Source organism: Anabrus simplex, chromosome 3, assembly GCF_040414725.1.
Source record: "Anabrus simplex isolate iqAnaSimp1 chromosome 3, ASM4041472v1, whole genome shotgun sequence".
NCBI lineage: Eukaryota > Metazoa > Arthropoda > Insecta > Orthoptera > Tettigoniidae > Anabrus > Anabrus simplex.
The window spans coordinates 132,028,330-132,055,353 of NC_090267.1; the positions used below are offsets into that span (position 1 = coordinate 132,028,330).

Here is a 27,024-nt window from a genome sequence, read left to right on the forward strand (position 1 = left end):
ACCTGATAATAAAGAACACATGGTCTATGAAGAGGAATAGCCATAAGATCAGCCGATATAGTTGGGATGGACAGTATGGAACACTCATCGATTTTATAATAACAGACCGAGAATGGGGAAGATACTTCATGAATACGAAGATAATCCCTAGTGAAAGTATGGAAGGTGATCATTGATTATTAATTGTGGATTAAAACAAGTAAAAATACCTAAAATTGTACTGAAGAAGAAACCAAAGATCAGGATTTGGGAATTGGAGGAGGAGGATAAAAGAATGGCATTCCAAGATTGTATAAAAAGGAAGTTGCCTAACACAGAAATATGAAGTGGAGAAGAAGAGTAGGACCATTTAAGACAGACATTTTTGGAAGCAGCAATTGAGGTATGCGGTAAAACAAAAGCAAAGGTTAAGGTAAAGGAGACACAGTGGTGGACAACCAAAAAAAAGGGGAAAAAAAGAACAAGGTGAGGAAAGAAATGGATAAGGAAAAGCAAACAACATATCAGAGGAATTAGAATAAGATAGAAAGTTTGTATGTGAAATACAAAAGATTGAAACTACAAGTAAAGAGGAGTATCATGGAAGAAAAAGAGAAATTTTGAGGAGAGTTTATGAACAAAATTGAGCAAGATAGTCAAGGAAATTAGAAACTATTATACAGAGTAATAAAATCGAAAAGAATAAATCAAGAAAAAATCAAGGCATTAGAGAGAGAAGATGGATCCATAGTACATGACGAACTTCAGAAAACCGGGCGAGTTGGCCGTGTGTGTAGAGGCGCGCAGCTGTGAGCTTGCATCCGGGAGATAGTAGGTTCGAATCCCACTATCGGTAGCCCTGAAGATGGTTTTCCGTGGTTTCCCATTTTCACACCAGGGAAATGCTGGGGGCTGTACCTTAATTAAGGCCACGGCCGCTTCCTTCCAACTCCTAGGCCTTTCCTATCCCATCGTCGCCATAAGACCTATCTGTGTCGGTGCGACGTAAAGCGCCTAGCAAAAAAAAAAAAAAAAAAAAAAAGAACTTCAGAAAGTGATGGCAAAATATTTTGAAAAACTTTTATTAGTGAGGATGACTGCTCGGAGGGAGAAGGAGATAAGAAAATTGAAATAATAGATGGAGAAAAAGAAGAGACCCGATAATATGGTTGGAACCTGAAAGGGCAGTGAAAGCAATGACCAAAGGTAAAGCAAGTGGAAAAGACGAATTCAATGCTGATATGATTAAGGCAGCAGGAAGCAGTGGACTACAGTGGCTATACCGAGCCCTGAATGCCATATGGAAGGATGAAAGGATACCTGAAGATTGGAAACAAGGAAGCCTTGTACCATTGTTCTAAAAAGGAAATAGAAAGAAATGTGAAATTTATAGAGGTATAACCATATTATCACATGGGCTAAAAATAATGGAGAAAGTCATAGACAAAAGATTGAGGGATATAATAGAAACACAGTTAGAGGAAGAACAATATAGTTTTAGACCGAATAGATCAATAATATACAATATAACTATTTATAATAGTTTATTTAAATCCGCCTTGATCAATACACTCATTAAATGAAAGAAACATTATTTATTAAACCATACATGTTTCGGGAAATCTCAACCATTCCCTTCATCAGTGGTTAGATCAAAGAATAACATAATGACACAATCTTTTGTTTTACAATTTGAAGGAGTATTGTGTCCCAATACATCATGTCAAAGAGTAAAGAGAACTTACGAAATATTATAAAAATGATCAATACATACAATTTTGGTTGAACTGAATGAGAAACACAATACAAATTTATGATCTTCAAGTTTTTCTTCTTTTCTTCTTCTTTTTGTTCCTTAAATGATTATATGCTAGCCTAAACAGTGGGTTATCTTCTGTACTTTTCTCATTTAAACTTGATTCAGAATTACATTTTTGTGTAAGGTAAATTTCTAAATTTTCCAAAACATTCATTAGTTTTCCCTTTTTGGTCGAATGTAATAATTTCATGTCATTGGAAATGTCTGTAAATTTATGATTCATTTCAACCATATGTTCTCCCATTGCCGAATATCTTTTATGTTTGACCGCATTAACGTGTTCTTTGTACCTTATAGCCAAACTTCTTCCGGACTGTCCTATGTATCGTTGTTTACATGTTTGGCATGTTAATTTGTAAATTCCTGATTTATTAAATATACATTTATTCTCTATTTTATCTGAATTGAAAATTATCTTATTAGTATTATTATCCGTTTTGTATGTGACATTGATGTTCTTTTTTCTGAAAATTTTAGCCAGTTGATAAGAGTGCTTATTTCGAAAAGTTAGAACTATGAATTTCTTTTTCTCTTTTCTCTCTTTAATTAATAGACTTGATATTTACAGTGTGAACAATAATGGAAATACATCTGGAAAGGAACAACGAAATCATCTTCGTATGTATTTTTGGATACTTACAAACGCAAACTTTTTGTTAACGGATAGTGAAAAATATAAACTTATTAATATGAACTCTGGCCTTCCGACTGTCGAAGCGCAACCCAAAACAGAGTCCCTATACGCCCTATAGTAAATTTCAGACCGAGTCCTCTTTATAAAACGGCTCAATTCATTCAACAATTTTTTAGTAAACATTACACTTTTCAGGCAAACAAATCCATTAAAAACATCCTAGAATTAATCAAACGACTGGACAACTTTAAATTACAACCATATCATACAATGCATTCATTGGACATCACCAACATGTATACAAATATTAAACCGGAAAAGTTATATCAATTATTTTTAAAAAACCTACGTACTCATAGCCAACTTAGTCAACTTGAAATAGCTGATTTTATGCCCACTTTGAAACTTCTAACCAACAGTAATTATTTCATGTTTGATAAGGTAATATACACCACCACCAATGATTGTAGTGTAGATGAAGCCAAAAGCAACAAATACCCATTAACATGGCTTGAGGTAGAAACAGCACTAAAGAGCATACGAAATGGGAAGTCCCTAGGCTTTGATGATCTCAGCTCAGACATGATAAAGGCAGCTGGAATACCAGGCTTGAATTGGCTATATAGAGTGTTATCAGTGATTTGGGAAAGTAACAAAATTCCAGAAGATTGGAGTAAAGGAGTCATCATCCTGCTGTTCAAAAAGGGCAACCGACGGAAATGTGGAAATTACAGAGGCATCACGCTGTTGTCACACTCGCTGAAGCTGCTGGAAAAGATCATAAACAAGACTTAGGAAGATAGTGGAACCTTTGCTTGAGGAAGAACAACACGGGTTCAGGAAAGGTCGAAGTACTGTGGATCTTATCTTTGCAGTAAAGATGCTCACAGAAAAGTACTGGGAATATGGAAGAAATCTTGTGATTGCATTTGTGGACATTGAAAAAGCATATGATAGTGTTCCTCGAAACAAGATATGGGAATGTCTGGAAGACCTAAAGGTGCCAAAGTACTTAATTGACAAAGTCGAAGATGCTATACCAGAAGTGCTACAGCTGTGTCCAGATAGGCAACGGACGATCAGAATGGTTTGAAACAAAGAGAGGTGTCCAACAAGGAAGTGCTCGGTCACCACTCCTGTTCGTAATAGTAATGGACAAGGTCATCAAATCTATCAAGAAAATGGACAGTGAACCAAATGCCCTGGTATTTGCTGATGATGTGCTTTTATGGGGAGAGACAGAAGCTGAAGTTCAGAAGAAACTTAACGAATGGAACAACACATTCAAAAATTTTGGACTGAAGATGAGCAAAACAAAGACAGTGGAAGTGACCATCAACAGGGAAGGAACAAGCTCAAATATATTTCTGGTAGGAGCAAAAATCGAATCAGCTTCCCACTTCAAGTACCTCGGAAGAACAATATCAAAAGACAACACTGTTAGGCAGGAAATACTCAGCAGGACACAGAAAGCATCGAACTTCTACAGTCAAGTCAGGAATCTCCTCTGGGACTGCAAAATACCACAGAAAGTGAAAACAGTTGTGTACCACACTTACTTCGTACCAATCTTCATGTACGGTTTAGAGACATGTACCCTACTAAACAAAGACTTCAGTAGAATCCAAGCAACTGAAATGAGATTCATTAGAACCATGAACCAAACAACCAGAAAGTACAAGATCAGACATGAAGGGGATAGGAAAGTAGCTGGTATTGAGGTTCCTATTATCAGTGTCATAAAGAAACCCAGGTAGTCAAGAAGACTATTTCCGCAGGTGTTTTCTAAGACATGCTGTTTGAAGTTCAGTCCAGTAATATAGTGGTCTTTATACCATTTATCCAGGCTATTAGAAGGCTGACCTAATGAAGGGGAAATCCAGGAGACAGACAGATTAAAGTCTCCTAGTATGACAGTGTTATCTTTGGAATGAACGGCTTTAAGTACAGAGGAAAGAAAAGCTTCAGAATAGTTGAGGTAGGAATGAGGTGGTCTATAGAAACATGCAAATAGATATTTTATGTTATGAAATGTAACTTCAACCCAAACAACTTCACAGTCATTCATCAAGGTCTGAGCATAGGGTCGCATGCCATTTAGATTTGACAGCGATTAAAACACCCCCTCCCCGGGATCCAGTTCTACGATCGGCCCTGAATAAAGAAAACTCTTTAGAAAGTGGGATTTCAGAGTCCAACACAAAATCCGTCAACCAAGTTTCACTTAAGGCGATAACGTCAAAAGCAGCTAATTCTTGAACATGAAGTTCACAGTCTGTAATCTTATTTTTTATGGACCTGATTTTTTGACAGTACACAGAGAACTCATTATTCGTTGTCGGCCCAGGGTTAATTTGCACATCACCAGACAGGAGTAACAGTGTTAGTAAGAAACTTAACGGGGAACAACGCGCATGACAGCGTAATTTCAACGAATCATGAGTCGATGTTGGGACCGTAAGGAAACAAGACAGGTTAGCCGTCGGTAAGGAAGGAAAATAAAACTTACGATCCGAAGTTAACCAGTCTCCTGCCTGTGAGAGGGCAAGGTCAGTTTCCACGTTCCATTGCGTACCTGCAAGCGGATCATTCACAGCAGCAGTTGAAGAAGCCGCCCCGTAGAGTGTGTAAGCTTGTCACTGCCCGACCACGTGGCGCACAAACACAATCTCATTGATTTCACCAGAAAATATTTCGACCTTCATCTCGTAGGAAGAAGACCACAGGGAAGACCAAGAAAACGTTGGATAGAGACTGTAAGATCAGATGTGGAGGGGAGAGGATACAAATGGGAGGATGTACTGGATTGGAAGATGTATGAAGACAGAAGGAGATGGTGAGTGCTTGTACACCACACTCGGGAAACTGGAGTTGGGAAATGATGATGATGATGATGATGATGATGATGATGAAGGTAATATACAAACAGAATGGACTAGCCATGGGTTCACCAGCGTCTGGCATTCTAGCCAACATATATGTAGACTTTGTAGAGTACACTAAAATAGAAAAAGACAAGAAATTTAACAATATAATCTTATGGTCCAGATTCGTAGACGACACGTTTATTATCATGGACCAACGTATTATCAACGCATCTGCTACCCTAGCATACCTCAATAACATCGATACACACATTAAGTTCACAATAGAATCCGAAGTTAATAAGGCCCTCAACTTTTAGATTTAACTATTACTAGGCTCCCATTCTCTTTTAAATACAAAATCTACAGGAAACCAACGCATACAGCTACAACTATGAAACAAGACTCCGTACATCCCCCTAGCCATAAGCGTGCCACTTATAACAATCTATTACACCATGCTTACAATGTACCCATGTCAAAATCAGATTTAGACAAAGATCTCAACACTGTACGTAGCATTGCACTCCAGAATGGCCATAATCATAGTTTTATAGAACGCATAATATGTAAGTTTAAACACCGACCTAGATCCAGTTTACAGAAAGAAACAACTAAATCAGAAACTTATGCAACTTTTACATTTAATCCTGACATCTGCCGAGTAACAAACATATTTAAAAAGAAAAATACTTTCTTTGAGGTCCAGTAACAGAAATCTTGACATATTCCATAACTTTAGCCTAGTGAACGTGCCCAACCCTTTTGACAAGTCAGGCATTTACAGATTTCACTGTAACGACTGCTCCAGCGTATACATTGGGCATACAGGGAGATCCTTCAAAATCGGATACAACGAGCACGTTAATGCTATCAAATACAAGAGATTTTTGGCAATAGGACAACATATACACAACTACAAACACAGCTTCCGCGGCATCAATAATGATATAGACATCGTCGAGATAATGAATAAAGGTCTTTTACTTGACCTAACGGAGCAATGTTTTATTCTACTGGATCAATATTACAACCCCAATTACAATCTTAATGATCTATCCGAAAACCTACAATCTTATTTGATATGCTTATTTCATTTATTAATAATCTTAAAATACCTAAAGATCAGTCAGTATATAAAACAAAACGTAACACGCTGGCCTATTACCCTCACTGGAATCCACGCCCCCCACGACCTCTGTTCTCCTGCTACCGTGACCTTCCCTCCCCCTATCTGACACGTCCCATTTCCCCGCTGGTGCTCGCATCTTGTTGCCTGACATTCTGCTTGGCAGTTTCTCTTTAACTCTTTGCTCATGAACTTAGTGCTCGAGGTGAGTTTCCTTCTTCTCTGTTCTGTTTACCAAGCACTTTTCTTTGTCCCTGTTTTCGTCATACTAACTAGTTCAAATTTTTCTTTTAGGTTCATTTGATTCGAGATCTTTCCAGATCCACGATAATCCACCTGAAAATAGCGCATTTTCAATGAAATCTCGTCTATCAATTCACGGCCTTAAATTTACCACATAGTGTTGGATATAAGTTTAAAATATAGGACCAAAACTAATGACACACTATTAAGCTGATTCAGTGAATCCATATTAAGACATATGTCATTAATCTGTTAATCTAACAACCAGAAAATCAGAACAATAGAGATGGTTTATTGATTACATTCTATGAGGAACTGTTTTCTATAAAAATTGGTCCCTGAAAATGATCTTCTACCCACTTATATTTTACAAAAATATTCTAGAATGAAACCAGCTGTTAATGTATTATTGTAAAGATCGCTCATGACAAAATGTTTTAAAATGTTTTTATACCTCTTCAAGGCTAGTTGTACAACTTCAACAGCTGAATGAGATATACTTAAAAAGTAAATTTTATCTGAAACTGGGGTGTTATAATTAATTTTATATATAGTTACAAACAGTTGACAATACAAGGAGATGTACATTTAAAAGACTGTGTATAGAATTTTTTTTATAGCTTTTCTAGAATCTCATAAGTAGTGATTTAGTCTCCCTTTTTCAATTACATAAGTTTTACGGTATATACGCAATTGTAAATAACAAAACTTATTATAGAAGGTTCTGTTTATGTACATACATGTGTTATAAATATTTTAATGTGGCTATCAAAATGTCCTGCAACAATCTCCTAGGCTGATGATGGCAAATAAAGTTGCCAAAACTGGTACCAAAAATGACAACAAAAATGTGATATTTTAATAATTTCACTATTTTGTAGTATTGAACAGGTGGATTGTTAATGTCTCAATAGCATACCTAGTTTCCTCCTCCTCCTCCTCCTCCTCATCATCATCATCATTATCATCTTCATCATCATCATAATCTCTAATGATAGTAACTGTATTTGTTCCAGTCTTCGCTCAGATGAACCAGTGGTTCGCTTCGAACAAGGGAAGTTAATGCGTGTGAACTACAATCCACGACTAGTGGGTCTAATACGAGAGGTCAGGCAACTGTTGGTGTTGGGATATAAGGTGCCTGCCAGAATACAGGAAGCTGCTGATCATGCTAAACGGTTCATGCGTCAAGCAAAGGCTCTGGAACAGGTATGAGTTTTATTGTTTGACAAAATTATTTGTTTGAACTTGATATTTTATTCAGTTAGGGATAAACAGACATGTAATGCAAGCACTTTTTGCTTTTCCATCACATCAACACATATAGGTCTTATGGCGACGATAGGATAGGAAAGGGCTACAAGAGGGAAGGAAGCAGCCATGGCCATAATTAAAATACAGTCCTGGCATTTACCTGGTGTGAAAATGGAAAACCCTGGAAAACCATCTTCAGGGCTGCTGGCAGTGGAGTATGAACCCACTATCTCTTGAATGCAAGCTGACAGCTATGTGACCCAAACCACTCAGCCACTCGCTCAGTATATAATGCAAGCAGTGATGGTAGTAGATCATGCATGTATCATAAGTAAAAATAATTGTAGGTGTGACATTTTCTGAGTTAAACCACTATTACCTTTATTACATAGAATACAGTGCCTGAGCATTGCTTGGGCTCTCTTGTTTACTGCCATAGATGGGTCCGAGCAGCAAACAGGCTTGGATTTCTTAACGAATAAATCATTATATGCTAGAAATACTTCTGTCTCTTCTGGCAAGCATATACAACAATGTTACGATTCCTTATGCTGCTGTTAGATGGGACCACTGACAATTGCTGGATAGAATACAAATGCATTTTTAAAGAGTAATTGTGTTCCAGGTGCTTTGTTTTCCTGCTGGTTCCTACTGTGATGCTACTTTGTCTTGATTCTCTGAAATGGCGTATGGCTTTTAGTGCCGGGAGCGTCGGAGGACAATTTTGGCTCGCCAATTCCAGATCTTTTGATTTAACTCCCGTAGGCGACCTGCACATCGTGATGATGAAGACGACACATACAGCCAGCCCCCATGCCAGGGAAATTAACCATTTATGGTTAAAATTCCCGAACCCACCAGGAATTGAACCCGGGACCCCTGTGACCAAAGGCCAACATGCTAACCATTTAGCCATGGAGCCGGACTGATTATTTGAGTGATAGCACCATACAAACTGTGATAAACTGTAATTCAGCATCCAATTTGAATGAAGAGGTCATTGAAAGAGACTGGAAAATAATAAAGAAAAGAGACATAATGATGCTGCCTAACCTGCAATATGTCTCCCTGTATACCCAAATGTTTTACACTTCATAACAGGAAAGTCAACATTTTGTTAATTGGGATTAAAGAAAATAAATTACCTTTACCGATCACATTTTCTCCTTTATATAACTAGTGAATACTACTGTAACAGTATTAACCCTCCAAGTGATATGAGTCGTTAATAACTACTCATTTATATGCCTTTGTGAAATGATAAAGTCATTATTAACGACTCATTTTTTTTAGAGCCCTGTTGCTGGGCAACCATTTAATGAATATCGTCGAATGTTGTACTAATCAATAGTTCAGTTCATTCGCTATTTCAAGTCATCTAGCTGAATTATCAAATAGGTTTTTTGCTTATGTACTGTCTAAACCAAATCTCGAAGCGCCACACCGCATGGCAGTGTTCTATTGCTGTTCTACTTGATTGGTTAGTGTTTCAATAAACTAAAATGTGCGATCCATGTTGTTCTGACGATATTCGGGATATGTTAGAAGAAGATTATGAAAATTATGTTTTCAATGATGACAGTGATGACAGTGATTTATCAGGTGATGAAATACCAAAAGCAGTTTCTTTGAGTGGTGACTCGTCAGAAAACGAGGATGATAAAAAGAAAGCGAAGCAAATTCTGGTGTCCTGAGTGTAATTGTGGCATTCATCCTGCTTGCTCCATAAGTTGAAACACTTCTACAGCCCCATAGTAAAGGGGAGGAAAAGAAAACTCTTGCAAGTGACTCGAAGTAAAGAATTACGCCCGAAGAGGAGATGTACATAGTTTTGGTTTTTTGTACATAACTTTCTGTTCTTTAGTTTTATGGTAAATATGTACTCTAATTCCTTTGTTGCTAACAAAATGGTGAACATTTTATACATTTACCTTTTGTTTCGGTCTTTTATAGTTTTGAAGTTACGTACAGCGAAAGTTAAAACATTGTTTTTCCAAAGGTGAAAAAATGTAATTCACCACCCCCAATAAAATGGAATCAACGTCTGTACCCAATATTATCACATAATCACATTTTTTAGTTTATACTGAACAGAAAGATATTTACATTTTATGGCCTTCATAGGACCACTCTAGTCAACTTTATACAAAGAATCTTTTAGTTTCCTGTCAGCCCAGTACTTCTTCATTCTCTCCGATCTTATCCTTCTTTCTTCATCGGAAATCACCCTTCCTATTGTCTGTTTGTTGATTCTGATTTGCAGTCTGGTTTGTTTATCTGTGAGTTTCTTGATTTTATCGGTTTTGTTTCTTAGGGCTTCCACTGTAATTTGTAGTTCATCCATATCTTCCTTGATTCTGTAATCCACTTCTATATTTTACTGTCATTTTGTGTATTTTATGAATTTTTAAAAGAAACTTGTACTAGGACATTGCAGTTGCTTAACACTTAAGAGGTTTTTGCTTATCACTTGGAGGGTTAAATGTGAATTTGAAAGAAATTTAATTACGTATATGATTTGAAATAAATGAAAAGGTAAAGAACCAAACAATGTTTAAAATAATTGCCCCATTTTCATGTTGTAAATTTAAAAAAAGTACAAATCAGTAAAGTGTTGAGATAGATAATTATAATTTCAGATACAAAAAGATACAAAGATACAAAAAGAATAAGTAATTGAGCTCAACAATTGGCGAAGGTATAAAGCCTCAAAATATGACAGTTAACATGTTACATATATCCAAGTGTTCTGTTATTCCAAGTGGAACTAGGCATTTGGAGATTTTTATAAAAAATATAATAATAATAATAATAATAATAATAATAATAATAATAATAATAATAATAATAATAATAATAATAATAATAACCCTAGTTGTAAAAGGATGGGTACCCGTCCAAAGCAAAGTCAAGTCAAAAAGCATGATGCCACAACATTTCAAGAAACATACCCCAGGGGGTAAATCTTCGGATAAATCCCTCGTCGTGAACGCCACGGCGCACGAGTCTCGTTCGGATTCTGGGGGAGACTCGACATCATGCAAGAGACGAGTCGGAGCGTCTCGGTGTACCCCGAAGAGTCAAAAACTCAGGCCAAAATCTAAAACCTTTCTAGCAACTTTCAACATAAATTCACTTACACAAACTGGCAAGCTGAAAACCCTCACCAAAGCTCTTCACGAAAATCAGATATCCATAATGGCCCTACAGGAAACAAGGTACCCAGATGAAGAGATTTTTGAATCCGAAGGCTACCGATTTTTCAAGAGCAAAGCGCAAAAAGGAATCCTCAATGGAGCTGTGATGCTTGGAACCGCGTTTGCTGTTAGAACCAAGATCCTTAAATCGGTTGCAAATTTCGAACCTGTGAATGAAAAGATTGTCCATACTCACAATTAAATGCGCGAACAAAACCTACGCCCTAGTTAACGCACATGCTCCTACAAACGATAAGAACAAGTCTGATCCAGACGAAGTTGATAATTTCTGGGACCTACTGGATGAAAAATTAAACAAAATCCCCAAACACCATGTCAGGCTTCTTTTGGGTGACTTCAATGCCCAACTAGGTCGTGAACAGAAGTACAAGAAAGTTATAGGAAATTACCCTGCTCACAAAAGAACCAATCCCAACGGCAAAAGACTGGTGTCCATTTGCGAAAATCACAACCTGCAGGTCATGTCGACCCACTTTCGCCATCTACCCAGAAAGCAAATGACTTGGCGTTCTTCCGTCCAAGCTCTCGGAGAGTTCCAAATTGATCATGTTGCAATCTCCAGGAGAAACAGCCCTGAGATTATGAATGTGAAGGTAAAGAAAGGCATCAATGTGGCCTCAGATCATTATATGTCTCTTATCAAATTCAAACCAATTCCCGCAAACACAAGGAAGACAACCAAACAGATCACACGCTTCGACAATGATAAACTTCGCCAAAGGGTCGAGGAGTTCCAGGAGAAGGCTAGACCAAATGCCTGTGACTTTAACAACGCCAAAAGTCTCCTTGTTGAGGCCGCCAAAGACGTTGCAGAAATCAAGAGAAGCAAAAAGCATGCCTGGTGGAATGGTGCCTGCGAATCAGTCCTCCAAGAAAGACTGAATGCGTGGAAACAGTACTACTCTACGAAATCAGAAAATGATTGGGAAACCTACAAAACCCAACGTGCCCAAGCAGCTAGGGTGTTCAGAACTGAGAAACGTAAATACGAAAAATCTCTCATTGAAAAGATAGAACAAAACTTTAGGAAGAATGAAAGCAGAGAGTACTACAGAGCCTTCAAACGCAAACTCACTGGCTATAAACCACCATCTCTATGCTTTGAGCAAAAGGACGGCTCACTGGCGACGTCAAATGAAGAAAATTGCAGCATTCTGGCAGACTACTTCAAGAATTTACTTAATTGCTCTAAACCGCAAAGTCCCATTGAAACCAAGGAACCCTTACTCAGGTACCCAGATTCCAGACCACCCGACAGAGATGAAATCAAGCGCCACATTGCCCGTCTCAAAAATAACAAAGCGCCGGGGGAAGACTCAGTAGTAGCAGAATTATGGAAATATGCCCCAGAGGAATCGCTTGATATCTTGCAAAGGCAAATAGAAGAAATTTGGAACAAGGAGACCCTACCCGAAGATTGGAAAATAGCTTTGATCCATCCATTACACAAAAAAGGCAGCATGAAGAACATCAACAACTGCAGAGGAATATCTTTGCTACCCGTGACTTACAAAATTCTATCACTTGCCATCCTGGAGCGTTTGGAAGCACAAGTCGATCATCAAATAGGTGAATGCCAGGGAGGGTTCAGAAAAGGTCGCTCAACAGCTGAACAGATCCAAAATCTCAAAACGATCATCAGATATTGTACACTAAGGTCCAAGCAGTATGTGTCTGTCTTTGTGGACTTTAAGAAAGCGTACGACTCCATTGACCGGGAAGTCCTGCTAAACATCTGAAATGAATTTGGAGTTGATTTGAAACTGCTGGCATTAATTAGAGCCACCCAGACCGATACAAAATCCAAGGTGAAGTTCCACGGATGTCTCTCGCATTCCTTTGACATCAAAACAGGAGTCCGACAAGGTGATGGGCTATCCCCGATACTCTTCAACTGTGTTCTTGAAAAGATCATCAGAACCTGGCGGGTGAGATTACAGGAAACCAACTACAGTCCTTTGAGAATAGGAACCAAATCTAAGGGGATCGCAACAGACTGCTTAGCATTTGCCGATGATATTGCTGTTCTTTCAAACGACATAGAAACCGCTAGAGCTCAAGTTGAAATTTTAAAAGAAATTGCCGAACAAACTGGTTTGCAGATATCGTTTGAGAAAACAGAAGTAATGACTAACATCAAAGAGGCTCCACCAAAACTCCCATACAAAATACGGGGACATCACCCGAGTAGACAAATTCAAATACCTGGGTGAGATCATCATGAAAAATGGACTGGACAAAGAAGCACTTCAGGAGCGAGTACGCAAACTGGAAATATCCTACCAAATATCCCGCACAATTTACAACAAAAAATGCCTTTCCCAAAACACCAAGATACGTCACTATGAAACAGTTCTGAAGCCAGTAGTTCTATATGCATCCGAAACCCTGTCTCTAAATGCGAACAAAGGACTCCTTGAAGAACTGGAGAAAAGAGAACGCAAAATTGTGAGAGGAATCTTGGGATCAAAGTACAGAAATGGAGTCCATCAAAAGAGATCCAACAAGGAAGTCTACAGCAAAATAGAGAAAATTACCGACACAATCAGAAAAAGACGGGCACGATTTTACGGTCATCTGAAAAGGATGGACGGAAGAAAGTTAACTAAAGAAATCTTTCACTTTTTTGATTCAAACCCCAAAACTACAATTCCCTGGTTTAGAAATACCAAAGAAGACCTTCAAATGCTACATATCTCAGCTGAAGACGCCCTTAACAGAGATCTCATCTGCAAGAAAATATTGACGAACGGGCTAAACCGAGACGAGCAACCGAAGAGAAGACACGGTGCCCCTTGGACAGAGGAGCGTAAGCAGGCCCACTCACAAAGAATGAGGGAAATTTGGGCTCTAAAGAAGGCCAAGTTCAGTGTCAAATGCAACAAGACTTAACGTGGTCCTTGATGGCCCCAGCGAATTATATATAATAATAATAATAATAATAATAATAATAATAATAATAATAATAATAATAATAATAATAATAATAATAATAATAATAATAATATTTTTTTTTTTACGAGAGAAGTGTGGGAAATCTTTCATTAGACACTTATGAGGGTCCGCACTCCACAAGCGTGTGAGATTCCTACTCACTAAAACCCACACACCCTTTTCCCACGACGTATATCTCCGCCCCGGAACCGCTCTCGCATTACTTTAGGGCGGTGTCGTGCTAATTTCTTAGGTTTCTTCTTCCTTATTTCTCCTTACTGCCGTTATAATTATATATTATATATTATATTATCATCATCATCATCATCATCATCATCATCATCATCATCATTATTATTTCATTGCAGTAGATTTTAAGACAACACTGCACTACTAGAATCTTGCCCTTTCTTTTCTGGCTTGTAATTCTGCTGACATGAGTATCACATACCATCTTACTCTGTCTGTTGTCACACTCCCTGATGAGGTTGCAGGTGTAAACTTCATCCCACATGTGTCTTGACCCTGTTTTTCAACTGTATTCTCTTCCGGATGTCAACCCTATATGGAGGGATGTATTCACTATTGCTTGTTTCTGTGGTTGTTGGTAGTGTTGTGTGAATACGAAGGTGTATGTTCTAAGACAAACACAAACATCAATTTCCCAAGCCAGAGGAATTAACCAGACATAGCTCAATTCTCCTAATTGGTTGAGAATGGAACCCAGGACCCTCTGAATGGAAGTCCACGACCAAACAACTGGCTGCATGGTTTGGGTCACATACTTGTCAGCTTGCATTCAGGAGATAGTGGGTTAGGATCTCTGTGTCGGGAGCCCTAAAGATGGTTTTCTGTAGTTTTCAATTTTCACACCAGGCAGGTCAGTACCTTAATCAAGGCCACAGTCACTTCCTTCCCACTTCTCACCCTTTCCTAGCCCATCATTGCCAAGAACATATTTTAAAAAAAGGGCAGGGGCAGGGGGCTAAAGTCTGTGATGTTGACCATTCAGCTAAAGAGCTGCTGCATTGAGTCTCTCGCATGAATCTGCTCTGTTAAATATCAACCATTTGCACTGCAGTTCAATCCCACAACCTTGAGCATGGAAGATGAACAACTTAATCAACTCTGCTATGCAGTCATTTGAGTTTGGATTATCCATTTTGTTTGATTGTTGACAACATTGGTAAACTGGAATGAGTTCATTATCTGCATTATAATTATGATAAATGTTGTAACCAGGAATCTCCAAAATTTTTATGTTTCAGGTTGCTAATTTTCACAACACAATTGGTGACCGCATGATTCCTTCCCAGCGACCAATGATGCTGGAGGCAGCATTGGAGTTGGCTCGCTTAGTTCAAGAACAAAATGGTGTTACATGGAGCGACACAGTAGCTGTTGATCATTACATTGGACGTCTACAAACTACTGTTGAGAGACTTTCTCGTGAGAATAACAAGTTGGCTGCCTACCATGTACAAGTTCGTGAAAAGGTAGGCTTTGTAGATAATGTACATCAGTATTATTATATTTACCACAATTCTGTGCTGAAATACGGAATGTCTAGAGAAAAGGGTGAGCTCCATGTAAATATAAAATGTTCCTTAGACCTATTTCTGGCCCTTTTCAAAGCAGTGCTTCATGTTAGGTTTGATTGATGTTACATTTTTTATGTGGGAATTGGTATGCTTAGTGTGATGTTATAATAATTTCATCAAATTCTTGGCTAGGCCATGCATTGGAGAATCATTGACAATTGACATTTACTATGAAAGTGGAACATCAGGCTTGCGGACCTTGGGGGACCATAAAATGTGGCAGTAGATTTTCGCTAAAAATAAGCCTTTGAGCTGTGTCTTCCATTAGAGATGACTTCTTCACTAACTTTTAAGGCTGTGTAAGAACATGAGGTGGGATTCTGCTTTAAATGTTTATAACAGCCAAGGTCAAGCAGTTCTCAGATTCTACTCTTGTAAACTTTGGTGCTCATGATTACAGTCTTTGTCTGCAACTAGAATGACTGATAATGATGCAGTAATATTCTGCTTAAACCATGTGACATTTTATAGAGTGCCTCAGCAGATTTGCTGTGACATTCTGTCCTTGGTGTCATCTACTCGACAGCCAAGAAAATCAACGTCCTGTTCAACCTTGAGAGTCATCCCTCATGCTAGCAGGCCTACTCCAACTTACTGGCTGCCTGTTTTGTTGCACATTGCCCCACTGAGCCTGTGCTGTCCAAATGCTCTCATTTGAGAGTATTGTAAGATTTTCATATCCAGCACTTCTTAGCCCCAAGATATCACGGATCTGTGAAAACTTGGGCTGAAAGTCTGGTGTCCATTCATGAAAACAGCCAAGACACCACTCAAACTTATTCGTCTACTAATGTAATTCCATCTGGCGTGGAAGTAGGAAAGATCACAGTATGAAGATAAAGTTGGAATTCAAGAGGACAAATTGGGGCAAATATTCGTTTACAGGAAGGGGAGTTAGGGATTGAAATAACTTACCAAGGGAGATGTTCAATAAATTTCCAATTTCTTTGCAATATTTTAAGAAAAGGCTAGGAAAACAACAGATAAGGAATCTGCCACCTGGGCGATTGCTGTAAATGCAGATCAGTTGTGATTGATTGATGTAGCAATATGAGTTACCTGCTTTATTTTTCTAGAAAAATGTTTGTTATTTGCAGATATTCGTGAACATTTTCACTAGTTAAATCTGTGTTATGTGCGTAGATATTTGCTTCCTTGCTCTTGTGAAAAATTATACTTCTCTGTCTAAAATTGATAAAACTTAGTTGAGGCTTATGGTGCCATCCCTATTGATTACATATCATCTATCTGCAGGTGATTACATTGATGGATACTGATTTGCTCCGCCATCAACAACAGTGGAAGGATGGATTAAAAGCCATACGTGACATAATGGCTCAAGTTGAAGCACAGGTAAGTGGTATTTGAAGGATATTTGTCATTTCTTTTAAATCCTCATGAGTCAATGCTGCACAGCAGTTCAGAATGTTGTGCTTTCATAATTACTAGATCAAACTACAGTAGAGTCTCGATTATCCGACCTAAACGGGACCTGGAGTACGTCGGATCACCGAAAATGTCGGATAATACAGAATAACTTTGAAAATGAACTAAAACAAACAGGAAGGCTATACTCCAGTACTAAAACAATGACGTGTTTTACGGTACTTTGTTTATTGAATTATCATTGTACAGTACATGCAGTATTGAACGAAAACATTCCAGATGTCTTACGAAAAGAAACTTTTCTCCACAGATATTAAACTGCCTAATGTCGTACGGTTTCTTCCACCGATCAAGCCACCCAGCACTGGCAGGAAAATTAGGGTCCCCTTCATTAAACTCCTTATGGAAATACACAGCCTTTTCCTGCAGAATGGGGCCAGATATTGGCAGGTCCTTCTCCCGGTGTTGAGATAACCAAAGAAACAGTGCTTCACTTACTTTTTTGTACTCACATTTTTCATTTTTTCTCTGTTCTGGTAGAGCACCCCTTTTAAATTTCTTCCCTCTTTTTTTCCAGTCTCCCACTGTAACACATCGAACATCCATAATCTGAAGGCACATTTCCCCTTTGTCCAGTCTCTTTAATGCACTCAACTTGTCTTCCATAGAAACAATCACTTTCTTCTATTTACTCGCTATACTCACAGAGGAGATGAAAACTAGAACATCCGCACCCAACCAATACTACAATGAACAATGACTGAAGACTCACTGCACCTGTCCTTGAGAAAAAAACTGTCCTACCGCCAGCGGTCAGGCCAGTGCTTGACCCATGGTCGCACCCTCCACAGCGGGTGTGCCTGAATTTAGTCTCCACCAAAAGTTCAAATTAAGTCTACCAGTGTCGGATAACACGGAATGTCGGATAAGCGAAGGTCGGATGAGCGAGACTCTACTGTATTCCCCACACTTTATACTGTAATTGGTTGTACAAAGTATGTGTAAAAAGTATAGTGGATGGACCGATATTGGAATGGCATTGTGTGGTAACACTGCATGCATGTGAATTGAGAGACAGTTTGAGAAGCGCCATGTAGCTTTGAATACATGGAGCTGAAGCAGATTAGTCTGCTGCAGCCAGTTGAACGTAGTGTGTGTGAAGACTCGTGCCATAGTGCAATGGAGCAACACATAAAATTCAAGTTTTGTTACAAATTGGGAAAAACTGCAGCTGACATGCATGCGATATTGGTGCATGTGTATGGAAAAGAAACTGTAAGTAGAAAATGTGTTTACAACTGGTTTAGATACACTACGGTATGTGATCAAAAGTATCCAGACACCTGGCTGAACATGACGTACAAGTTCGTGGTGCCCTCCATCGGTAATGCTGGAATTCAACATGGTGTTGGCCCACCCTTAGCCTTGATGACAGCTTCCACTCTCACAGGCATATGTTCAGTCAGGTGCTGGAAGGTTGCTTGGGGAAAGGCAGCCCATTCTTCACGGAGCGCTGCACTGAGGAGCGGTAGCGATGTCGGTCGATGAGGCGTGGCACGAAGAAGTCGGCGTTCCAAAACATCCCAAAGGTGTTCTATAGGATTCAGGTCGGGACTCTGTGCAGGCCAGTCCATTACAGGGATGTTATTGTCGTATAACCACTCCACCACAGGCCGTGGATTATGAACAGGTGCTCGATCGTGTTGAAAGATGCAATCGCCATCCCCGAAGTGCTCTTCAACAGTGGGAAGCAAGAAGGTGCTTAAAACATCAATGTAGGCCTGTGCTGTGATAGTGCCACGCAAAACAACAAGGGGTGCAAGCCCCCTCCATGAAAAGCACGACCACACCATAACACTTCGCCTCCGAATTTCACTTTTGGCACTACGCACGCTGGCAGATGATGTTCACTGGGCATTTGCCATACCCACACCCTGCCATCGGATCGCCACATTGTGTACCGTGATTTGTCACTCCACACAACGTTTTTCCACTGTTCAGTCGTCCAATGTTTATGCTCATTACACCAAGCGAGGCGCCGTTTCGCATTGAACCTGCATAATGTGTGGCTTATGGGCAGCTGCTCGACCATGAAATCCAAGTTTTCTCACCTCCTGTCGAACTGTCATAGTACTTGGAGTGGATCCTGATGCAGTTTGGAATTCCTGTGTGATGGTCTGGATAGATGGCTGCCTATTACACTTGACGACCCTCTTCAACTGTCGGCGGTCTCTGTCAGTACGCTTTCATGCTGTACGTGTCTCTTCACATTTCCACATCACTATCACATCAGAAACAGTGGACCTAGGGATGTTTAGGAGTGTGGAAATCTCGCATACAGACTTCTGACACAAGTGACACCCAATCACCTGACCACGTTCGAAGTCTGTGAGTTTCGCGGAGCGCCCCATTCTATTCTCTCACGATGTCGAAGGACAACTGAGGTCGCTGCTATGGGGTACCTGTCAGTAGGTGGCAGCACAATGCACTTCAGACGAAAAACGTATGTGTTTGGGGGTGCCTGGATACTTTTGATCACATAGTGTACTTTCGGGATGAGCAGGAAACTCTTGATGATGCTTCATGTCTGGGTTGACCGTCAGTGAGCGGAAGTACAGAATGCTGGCACAAAATTGGTGGCTGTCTCTAAGAATGATATCACGGGAATTAGGGATTAGCAAGGACAGTGCGAACACCATCGTTCATAACAATTTGGGTGAGCAGAAGATCTGTTCTGCATTTGTGCCATGCACATTGACTGACTAACAGAAGGAAACATGGTAAAAAGTTACTGGAGATTTCATTGACATGTGTGACCTAGATTCATCTTTTCTGAAAACCACCATCACAGGCGATGATAGCTGTTACTACAAGTTCATGATGATGATGATGATGATGATGCTTGTTGTTTAAAGGGGCCTAACATCGAGGTCATCGGCCCCACTACAAGTTCAAACCAGAGCCCAAGCGACAGTCAGTTGGCATGGTATTCAACAGGTCCCCCACATCTCATAAAGAGTGTCCTCGAAAAGTCCAAAATCAGGACACTGTTGATTGCCTTTTTCAACAGTAATGACACGATCCACCAAGAATTCATGGCAGGAGGTCAAACTGTCAGTGCCGCATTCTTTGAAAACGCTTTGAAACTTGTGATCAAGATCCATCTCTTCTGAAAACCCTCATTACAGGTGATGAGAGCTGTTATTACAGTTCAGTCCTGAGCAAGCGATAATCAATGGCATGGTGTTCACCGGATTCCCCACATCTCATACAGAGTGTCCTCCAGAAGTCAGGACACTGTTGATTGCCTTTGTCACGGAAATATTGTGGTTTAAAGAGGTGAATGGGTGGATATACGAAAATCGAAAGATTGAAAAACTTTAAAATTGGCAATTTTATTTCCTTTCTTAACTTTTTTTTTGCCAAGCAAATGACAATCAGGTACAAAAATTTACCTCTTTAAGTTTGAAAAACACTTTTAGAGAGGTCTAGAATGATCAGATAGCAATAATGAGCTTGAAGCTCCTTAATTACAAATGCTACTTGAGCACTACTGCTCCATTCAATCAACAGTCAAGGAGATGGATCTCCCAATTTTTTACATCAGTGGAAGAGCTTCTTTATTCTACAAATTTACATTTTAGTAGATGATTCTCAAAATTGACAAGTTCCTGGCCTATCCAGGCACAACCTACATTTAACAATAAACAGTCTTCACTGTCTTATTCGCTCAACAGTCTGATTTGCTTTACAATGAAATGAATAAAGTTGAATTTAACGGGGGTAACAAGTACCCATTCTGCATGGTCTTTGAAAAAAAAGAAGGTTAAGTTACTGGCCAAAAATCAACATGTTAGGAAGCGAACACTTGCACTCCTAAAACTTTACATGAAACACTTAAAACCCTATTTCAGCTTATGGCCCAACGTTACAGAGGCTAAGCCTATACTGCGGTGGTGACTAGATGGAGAAAAATAGTTTTCAGAAATTACAAGATGGGTTTTAAAGGTTACAAAATCATGGTCACCTCAATACCAAGTTGAGAGGGAATACAAGAGGGTTCCACACTGTTTATTCCCTGATTTCGGTTAAGTTCTTTTGACTAATTTGAAATTTACATTTAAAGTTTGAAATTTACATTTGAGAAAATAAAAGTTACATTACTAAAGATTTGAAACCTTCCCCTCGAGCTAGCTTTCAAAGACTATCTCATAGTTAAACCGAAACTGCCATTACCTTGAACTGGTGGGCCTCCCGAAGATGGACGAGGGAGCCTTTCTCCCTGCCTCCGTTACGTACACACTCTAGACCGGAGCGATCACAAAGACAACATGGCTCACCAGCCCTCAGCTTTTATAGCAGAGAGGAAAGTTCCAGAAAACTCTGGGCCAAGGCCCTGCCACACCCACTATTCTTATTGGTTAATTTAATAAATATCAGAAAAATTTGATTGGTAGATAAATAAATATACAAATTTTCTCATTGGCCAACATATTGAGTTGGCGGAAAGAGATAGAACTGTTGATAACTTATGAACACACATGCACACACACAAAAAAAATCCATTTATGAAACATTAACATACCAAATAGTCCGGCCCTGCGTTGTAGGGGGCAACACATCCGCCTGTCACCCGGCGGCCCTGGGTTTGATTCCCGGCTGGGTCAGGCATTTTTAATTATAAATGATTAATATCCCTGGCCTGGGGACTGGGTGTTTGTGTCGTCTTTAATGTTCCTTTCCTCACATACAACACTCTACACTTCTGCCATTCCAATTACACGCAGGTTCATATCATAGGGCGCAAGTAGGGGCAAAAGATCCACAGGGGTTGATGCCCCGAACAAATAGTATTTTAAAAAACAAAAAACAAAAATTACTTTAAAAATTAATAGTTCATCTTCACCCCAGAGGGTACGACATCAGTTGATAGTTGCGACATCTGTTGAGAAATGTTCACACTATTTTCAAAATGATCTAGATGGCCTTCTACAAGGCACTAGTTTTAAATGTGCAGGGTGGGTGTATCTCCGGTACAGCCTTTTTCACCAGTAATGGCATGATCCGCCAGGAATTCTCACCAGGAAGTCAAACTGTCAGTGCCGCATGTCAAACTGTCAGTGCCGCATTCTTCAAGAACGCTTTGAAATGATTATTGCTACGCATCTGGCATGTTTGGCCAGAGTTGTAAGTACTGGAAAGTAGAGTCTTCTCCATGACAATGCCTGCCCACACTCTGTGATCTGTGTGTGCAACATCTTGGCTAAGCAGTGTGTAACTGTTCTTGAGAACATTTATTATACTGTCTGAACGTTCAGACTTCTTTTTTGTTTCCCCACTTCAAGGGAATCCTGAAAGGCACACGTGATGCCGTAATGGACATCCAAACGGGTGTGACATCAGTGATTCGATCAATTCCAAAAGATGTCTTTGCTGCCAATTTCCAGCAGCTGTATACATGTTGCTAAAAGTATGTTGTGGCCAATGGAGAGTACTTTGAAGGCAAATAAAGGTAATTTGTTCGTAACTTAGGTTTTCTTTGTGTTATGGTATCATTCACCGAACATTTTAGACGCACCTTGTAATGAATTGGAACAAACAAGCGACAAGAAGTCGCATATAGAAAGACAAGAACTTAAATCAGATTAACACAATGACAGGACAGTGTGGGAAGACGGATCAATGGAAAGAAGGGACAAGGATCAACATGAAAACACACATGGACAAGGACATTCATCACATCTTCATATACCACTATATTCACATAGATGGGCTCTCACCTCATCGTTCCCACCTGTATTCATCTATACTGTTCCCTCCTTTTACTTTTCCTATCCGTATATGGCTTTCTTCCCATTCTATACATTGTACATCAAGACTGAAGATCTGTCAAGATGGCCCCTCAATGAATGTTGATGCCTGTCCTAATTTTATGTAGTGTATGACGTACAAAGCCAATAGATAAAATAAGATTAAAGAAGATACATATTTTATAAATTAAATGGAGATAATTCATTGAGCTGTGGTGCAGCAGCCTACACAGCTGATAATCAAGGTTCTTCAGCCAGTGAACTACCTCAGTAGTGAAAGCAATGAAATCTTCTCTTTTGTCTGCATAAAACCTGACAGGACATGCAAATGTGATATGGCAGCTGACTCCTCTAAACCCCACTTCACTGTCGATGTAGCACAGTGTCCATGATTGATTTGCACCCTATAAGATGATCCCAAAGATGGCATACTCACTCACTCACTCACTCTCACTCTCACTCACTCACTCACTCACTCACTCACTCTTATACCTAAATAACGTATTTATGTACCTCTTTCGGACAGGATCTCTTCTCTCTTGCTGCATGCAATTATTACACTGACTGACAGAGCAAATGCAACACCAAGAAGGAGTGGTCAGAACTTTATGCCAATTGCAGGGTAAACTGACGTCACTGAGGTATGCTCGTGATGTGAAATGCGCCGCTGTGCTGCGCACGTAGCGAACGATAAATGGGACACGGCGTTGGCGAATGGCCCACTTCGTACCGTGATTTCTCAGCCGACAGTCATTGTAGAACGTGTTGTCGTGTGCCACAGGACATGTGTATAGCTAAGAATGCCAGGCTGCCGTCAACGGAGGCATTTCCAGCAGACAGACGACTTTACGAGGGGTATGGTGATCGGGCTGAGAAGGGCAGGTTGGTCGCTTCGTCAAATCGCAGCCGATACCCACAAGGATGTGTCCACGGTGCAGCGCCTGTGGCGAAGATGGTTGGCGCAGGGACGTGTGACACGTGCGAGGGATCCAGGCGCAGCCCGAGTGATGTCAGCACACGAGGATCGGCGCATCCGCCGCCAAGCGGTGGCAGCCCCGCACGCCACGTCAACCACCATTCTTCAGCATGTGCAAGACACCCTGGCTGTTCCAATATCGACCAGAACAATTTCCCGTCGATTGGTTGAAGGAGGCCTGCACTCCCGGCGTCCGCTCAGAAGACTACCATTGACTCCACAGCATAGACGTGCACGCCTGGCATGGTGCCGGGCTAGAGCGACTTGGATGAGGGAATGGCGGAACGTCGTGTTCTCCGATGAGTCACGCTTCTGTTCTGTCAGTGATAGTCACCGCAGACGAGTGTGGCGTCGGCGTGGAGAAAGGTCAAATCCGGCAGTAACTGTGGAGCGCCCTACCGCTAGACAACGCGGCATCATGGTTTGGGGCGCTATTGCGTATGATTCCACGTCACCTCTAGTGCGTATTCAAGGCACGTTAAATGCCCACCGCTACGTGCAGCATGTGCTGCGGCCGGTGGCACTCCCGTACCTTCAGGGGCTGCCCAATGCTCTGTTTCAGCAGGATAATGCCCGCCCACACACTGCTCGCATCTCCCAACAGGCTCTACGAGGTGTACAGATGCTTCCGTGGCCAGCGTACTCTCCGGATCTCTCACCAATCGAACACGTGTGGGATCTCATTGGACGCCGTTTGCAAACTCTGCCCCAGCCTCGTACGGACGGCCAACTGTGGCAAATGGTTGACAGAGAATGGAGAACCATCCCTCAGGACACCATCCGCACTCTTATTGACTCTGTACCTCGACGTGTTTCTGCGTGCATCGCCGCTCGCGGTGGTCCTACATCCTGCTGAGTCGATGCCGTGCGTATTGTGTAACCTGCATATCGGTTTGAAATAAACATCAATTATTCGTCCGTGCCGTCTCTGTTTTTCCCCCAACTTTCATCCCTTTCGAACCACTCCTTCTTGGTGTTGCATTTGCTCTGTCAGTCATTGTATATGTGTAAGTTACGCATGCATCGTCTGATTGACCCATGAGTTTCCCCAGCATATACGCTAGCCACCTTGGACATTAACTAACAACCTTTGGACATGGTTTTCCCTGCTCATCCACTATTGTTCCAGCCACCCCTAGGGGAACTCAAATATTCTCCTATCCTTGTCTCCCTTACTTGCTAGAATATTCTACATATTACTAAGGATAACCCCTCACGATAAACTAATCATTAAGAAGAAAATAAATGAGTTGTCCGGGGAGTTAGCTTCCCTTGAATTTTACGTTAACATGATCGAGAACAATAAAATTTTCATATTAGGACATGTATTATTTTACAACATTTAGGTATTACAGAGGAAAGCTCATCCTACTACCAGTTCTACATTAACGTGCTAAGAAATTTATATTGACATCACTCATCTGTTTGGTGGCCGTGGTTTTTCCTTCCACGGGAGACCCATGGTGGTGCTTACTGCTGCATGGCCTCGGCGCTGGAAATGGGTGTGCTGTCCTTCACCCCCGATCCACACAAGTCCAACATCCTGGATAGCTCGTCCACAGCTGAAATCTTAGAGTAATCCAAATGGGTAACACTCCACCACTCGTCACACGGCCCTTTGTTTACCGCGACATGCACACAGAGTTTACACCACGAACAAGCAGGTCATTCTAATCACAGCGGGCGCGTTCATAGCAGGAATCGGGTGGCTCACGAGACGTGAGCACCCTGACTTACAGTAGTAATTTGGGTGATACCAATTTACTAATATCACGGACTCATTTAGGCCGGCATTGTATATAGCCGAAACCTGCTACTCGTTTATAAATTATGCTCGCAGCTTGTTTAATGACATGCGGCACAGAGACATTCGCCTTGGCTCGCTTGGCTTCCCGTCTACACTTCACGGTCGCGACGGATACAATAACACTGTCTTAGTATGCGGTCACTAGGTTTCGGATTATAAAACTAGAGCACAACGGGATACACTGTCCCCTTTCAACGACCCGCCAAGAACTGTCTCCAGCGAGGGTCAGCTCAACTTTTATGGTCTACGCACCGGAAGACAATGGGCGTAAATGATTCACGGTTCATTAAGGATAGCAGCTCCTTTCATCCCAGGAATTCAGAACATTTAAATGGTGCATATTGTAACCCTCTCTTTCCTCTCTTATTTGAACCAGGCTTGCTTTACCGACGATCGGCAGTTTCCACGTAATTTGCTTCCTGCTTTTAATTATTCCGTTAGCGTCATCTGGGGGGGGGGGGGTGGAGCCATCTTTGAGCCCGATTCTTAGTTTGGGGGACGCTTCACATCCACACATGTTTGCAATCTGTTAAATCTGGACATCTGGTGACCTCCTTTCTTCCCCTGAATAAAGTATTCCATATTTTTAGTCTGGGATACGCAGAAAATTCAGCTCTCTATTCATTAGTGTGCCTCTCATAATTTTCCCATGTCTGGATCAAAATATCTTATAATTTTTACGCACCAAAATTCAACGTTGGCACCCATGAAACATGCATAAAAAAACGGAAGTTCCTTCTGTTAGTTTAGATCCCTGGGATATAAGCCACACCTCGGGGCGTGTTTGACTACGGTCGCGTCGCGTCGTATCTCTACCTCTGTCTTTGAGTTGAGAGGTCGTTTTTGTGGGGGCTTGGCTCCTGTTCAACCTTCCCTTTGTTTTCCAGGCGATCTTCCGCGGGTTCCGTTCTGGCCGGACGCTGCTCGATCCCCATCGTCCATACTACTACCAATGACGCGACCTTTAGAAGTGATTTTAATAAGGTAGAAAGGCACCCATGATTTCAATGAGCTGTACAGGACACTGTACGGTTTCAAAAAAACACACACTCTCTCTCTCTCTCTCTCTCTCTCTCTCTCTACTGTAGCCGCTTGATGTTTACAGCTTCAATAACCAAGTTCATTCCTCCCTTACCATTTATCTCCTAATTCCAAGTGCCCTTCTGCCATTGTTCCCTCCTCTTTGTACCCTACTTTCATGTCTGTTACTTCTGACTTAAGAAAAACAAATTTGGTCTGAAAAAACAGACCAGTGTAAAGAGTTTTGTCCAGGAGCTGACTTCTTTCTTACAGGATACTGTTGATCGCAACTGCAAACTCACTGTATTTGCTTTGCTGCACCTTGATTTAATCTCACTTACTATACTACC

At 40.6% G+C, this 27,024-nt stretch overlaps 1 protein-coding gene across 1 annotated transcript in view; it reads left to right on the top strand.

Moving 5' to 3' along the window:
• The window catches only part of btv (beethoven), a 594,436-nt gene that overhangs the window by 151,618 nt on the left and 415,794 nt on the right, over window positions 1-27,024 (top strand). The window contains exons 13-15 of the mRNA XM_068226811.1: window positions 7,685-7,877; window positions 15,343-15,570; window positions 16,930-17,028. Coding sequence (XP_068082912.1) covers window positions 7,685-7,877; window positions 15,343-15,570; window positions 16,930-17,028 — 520 coding nt within the window. The remainder of the gene's footprint in view (window positions 1-7,684; window positions 7,878-15,342; window positions 15,571-16,929; window positions 17,029-27,024) is intronic.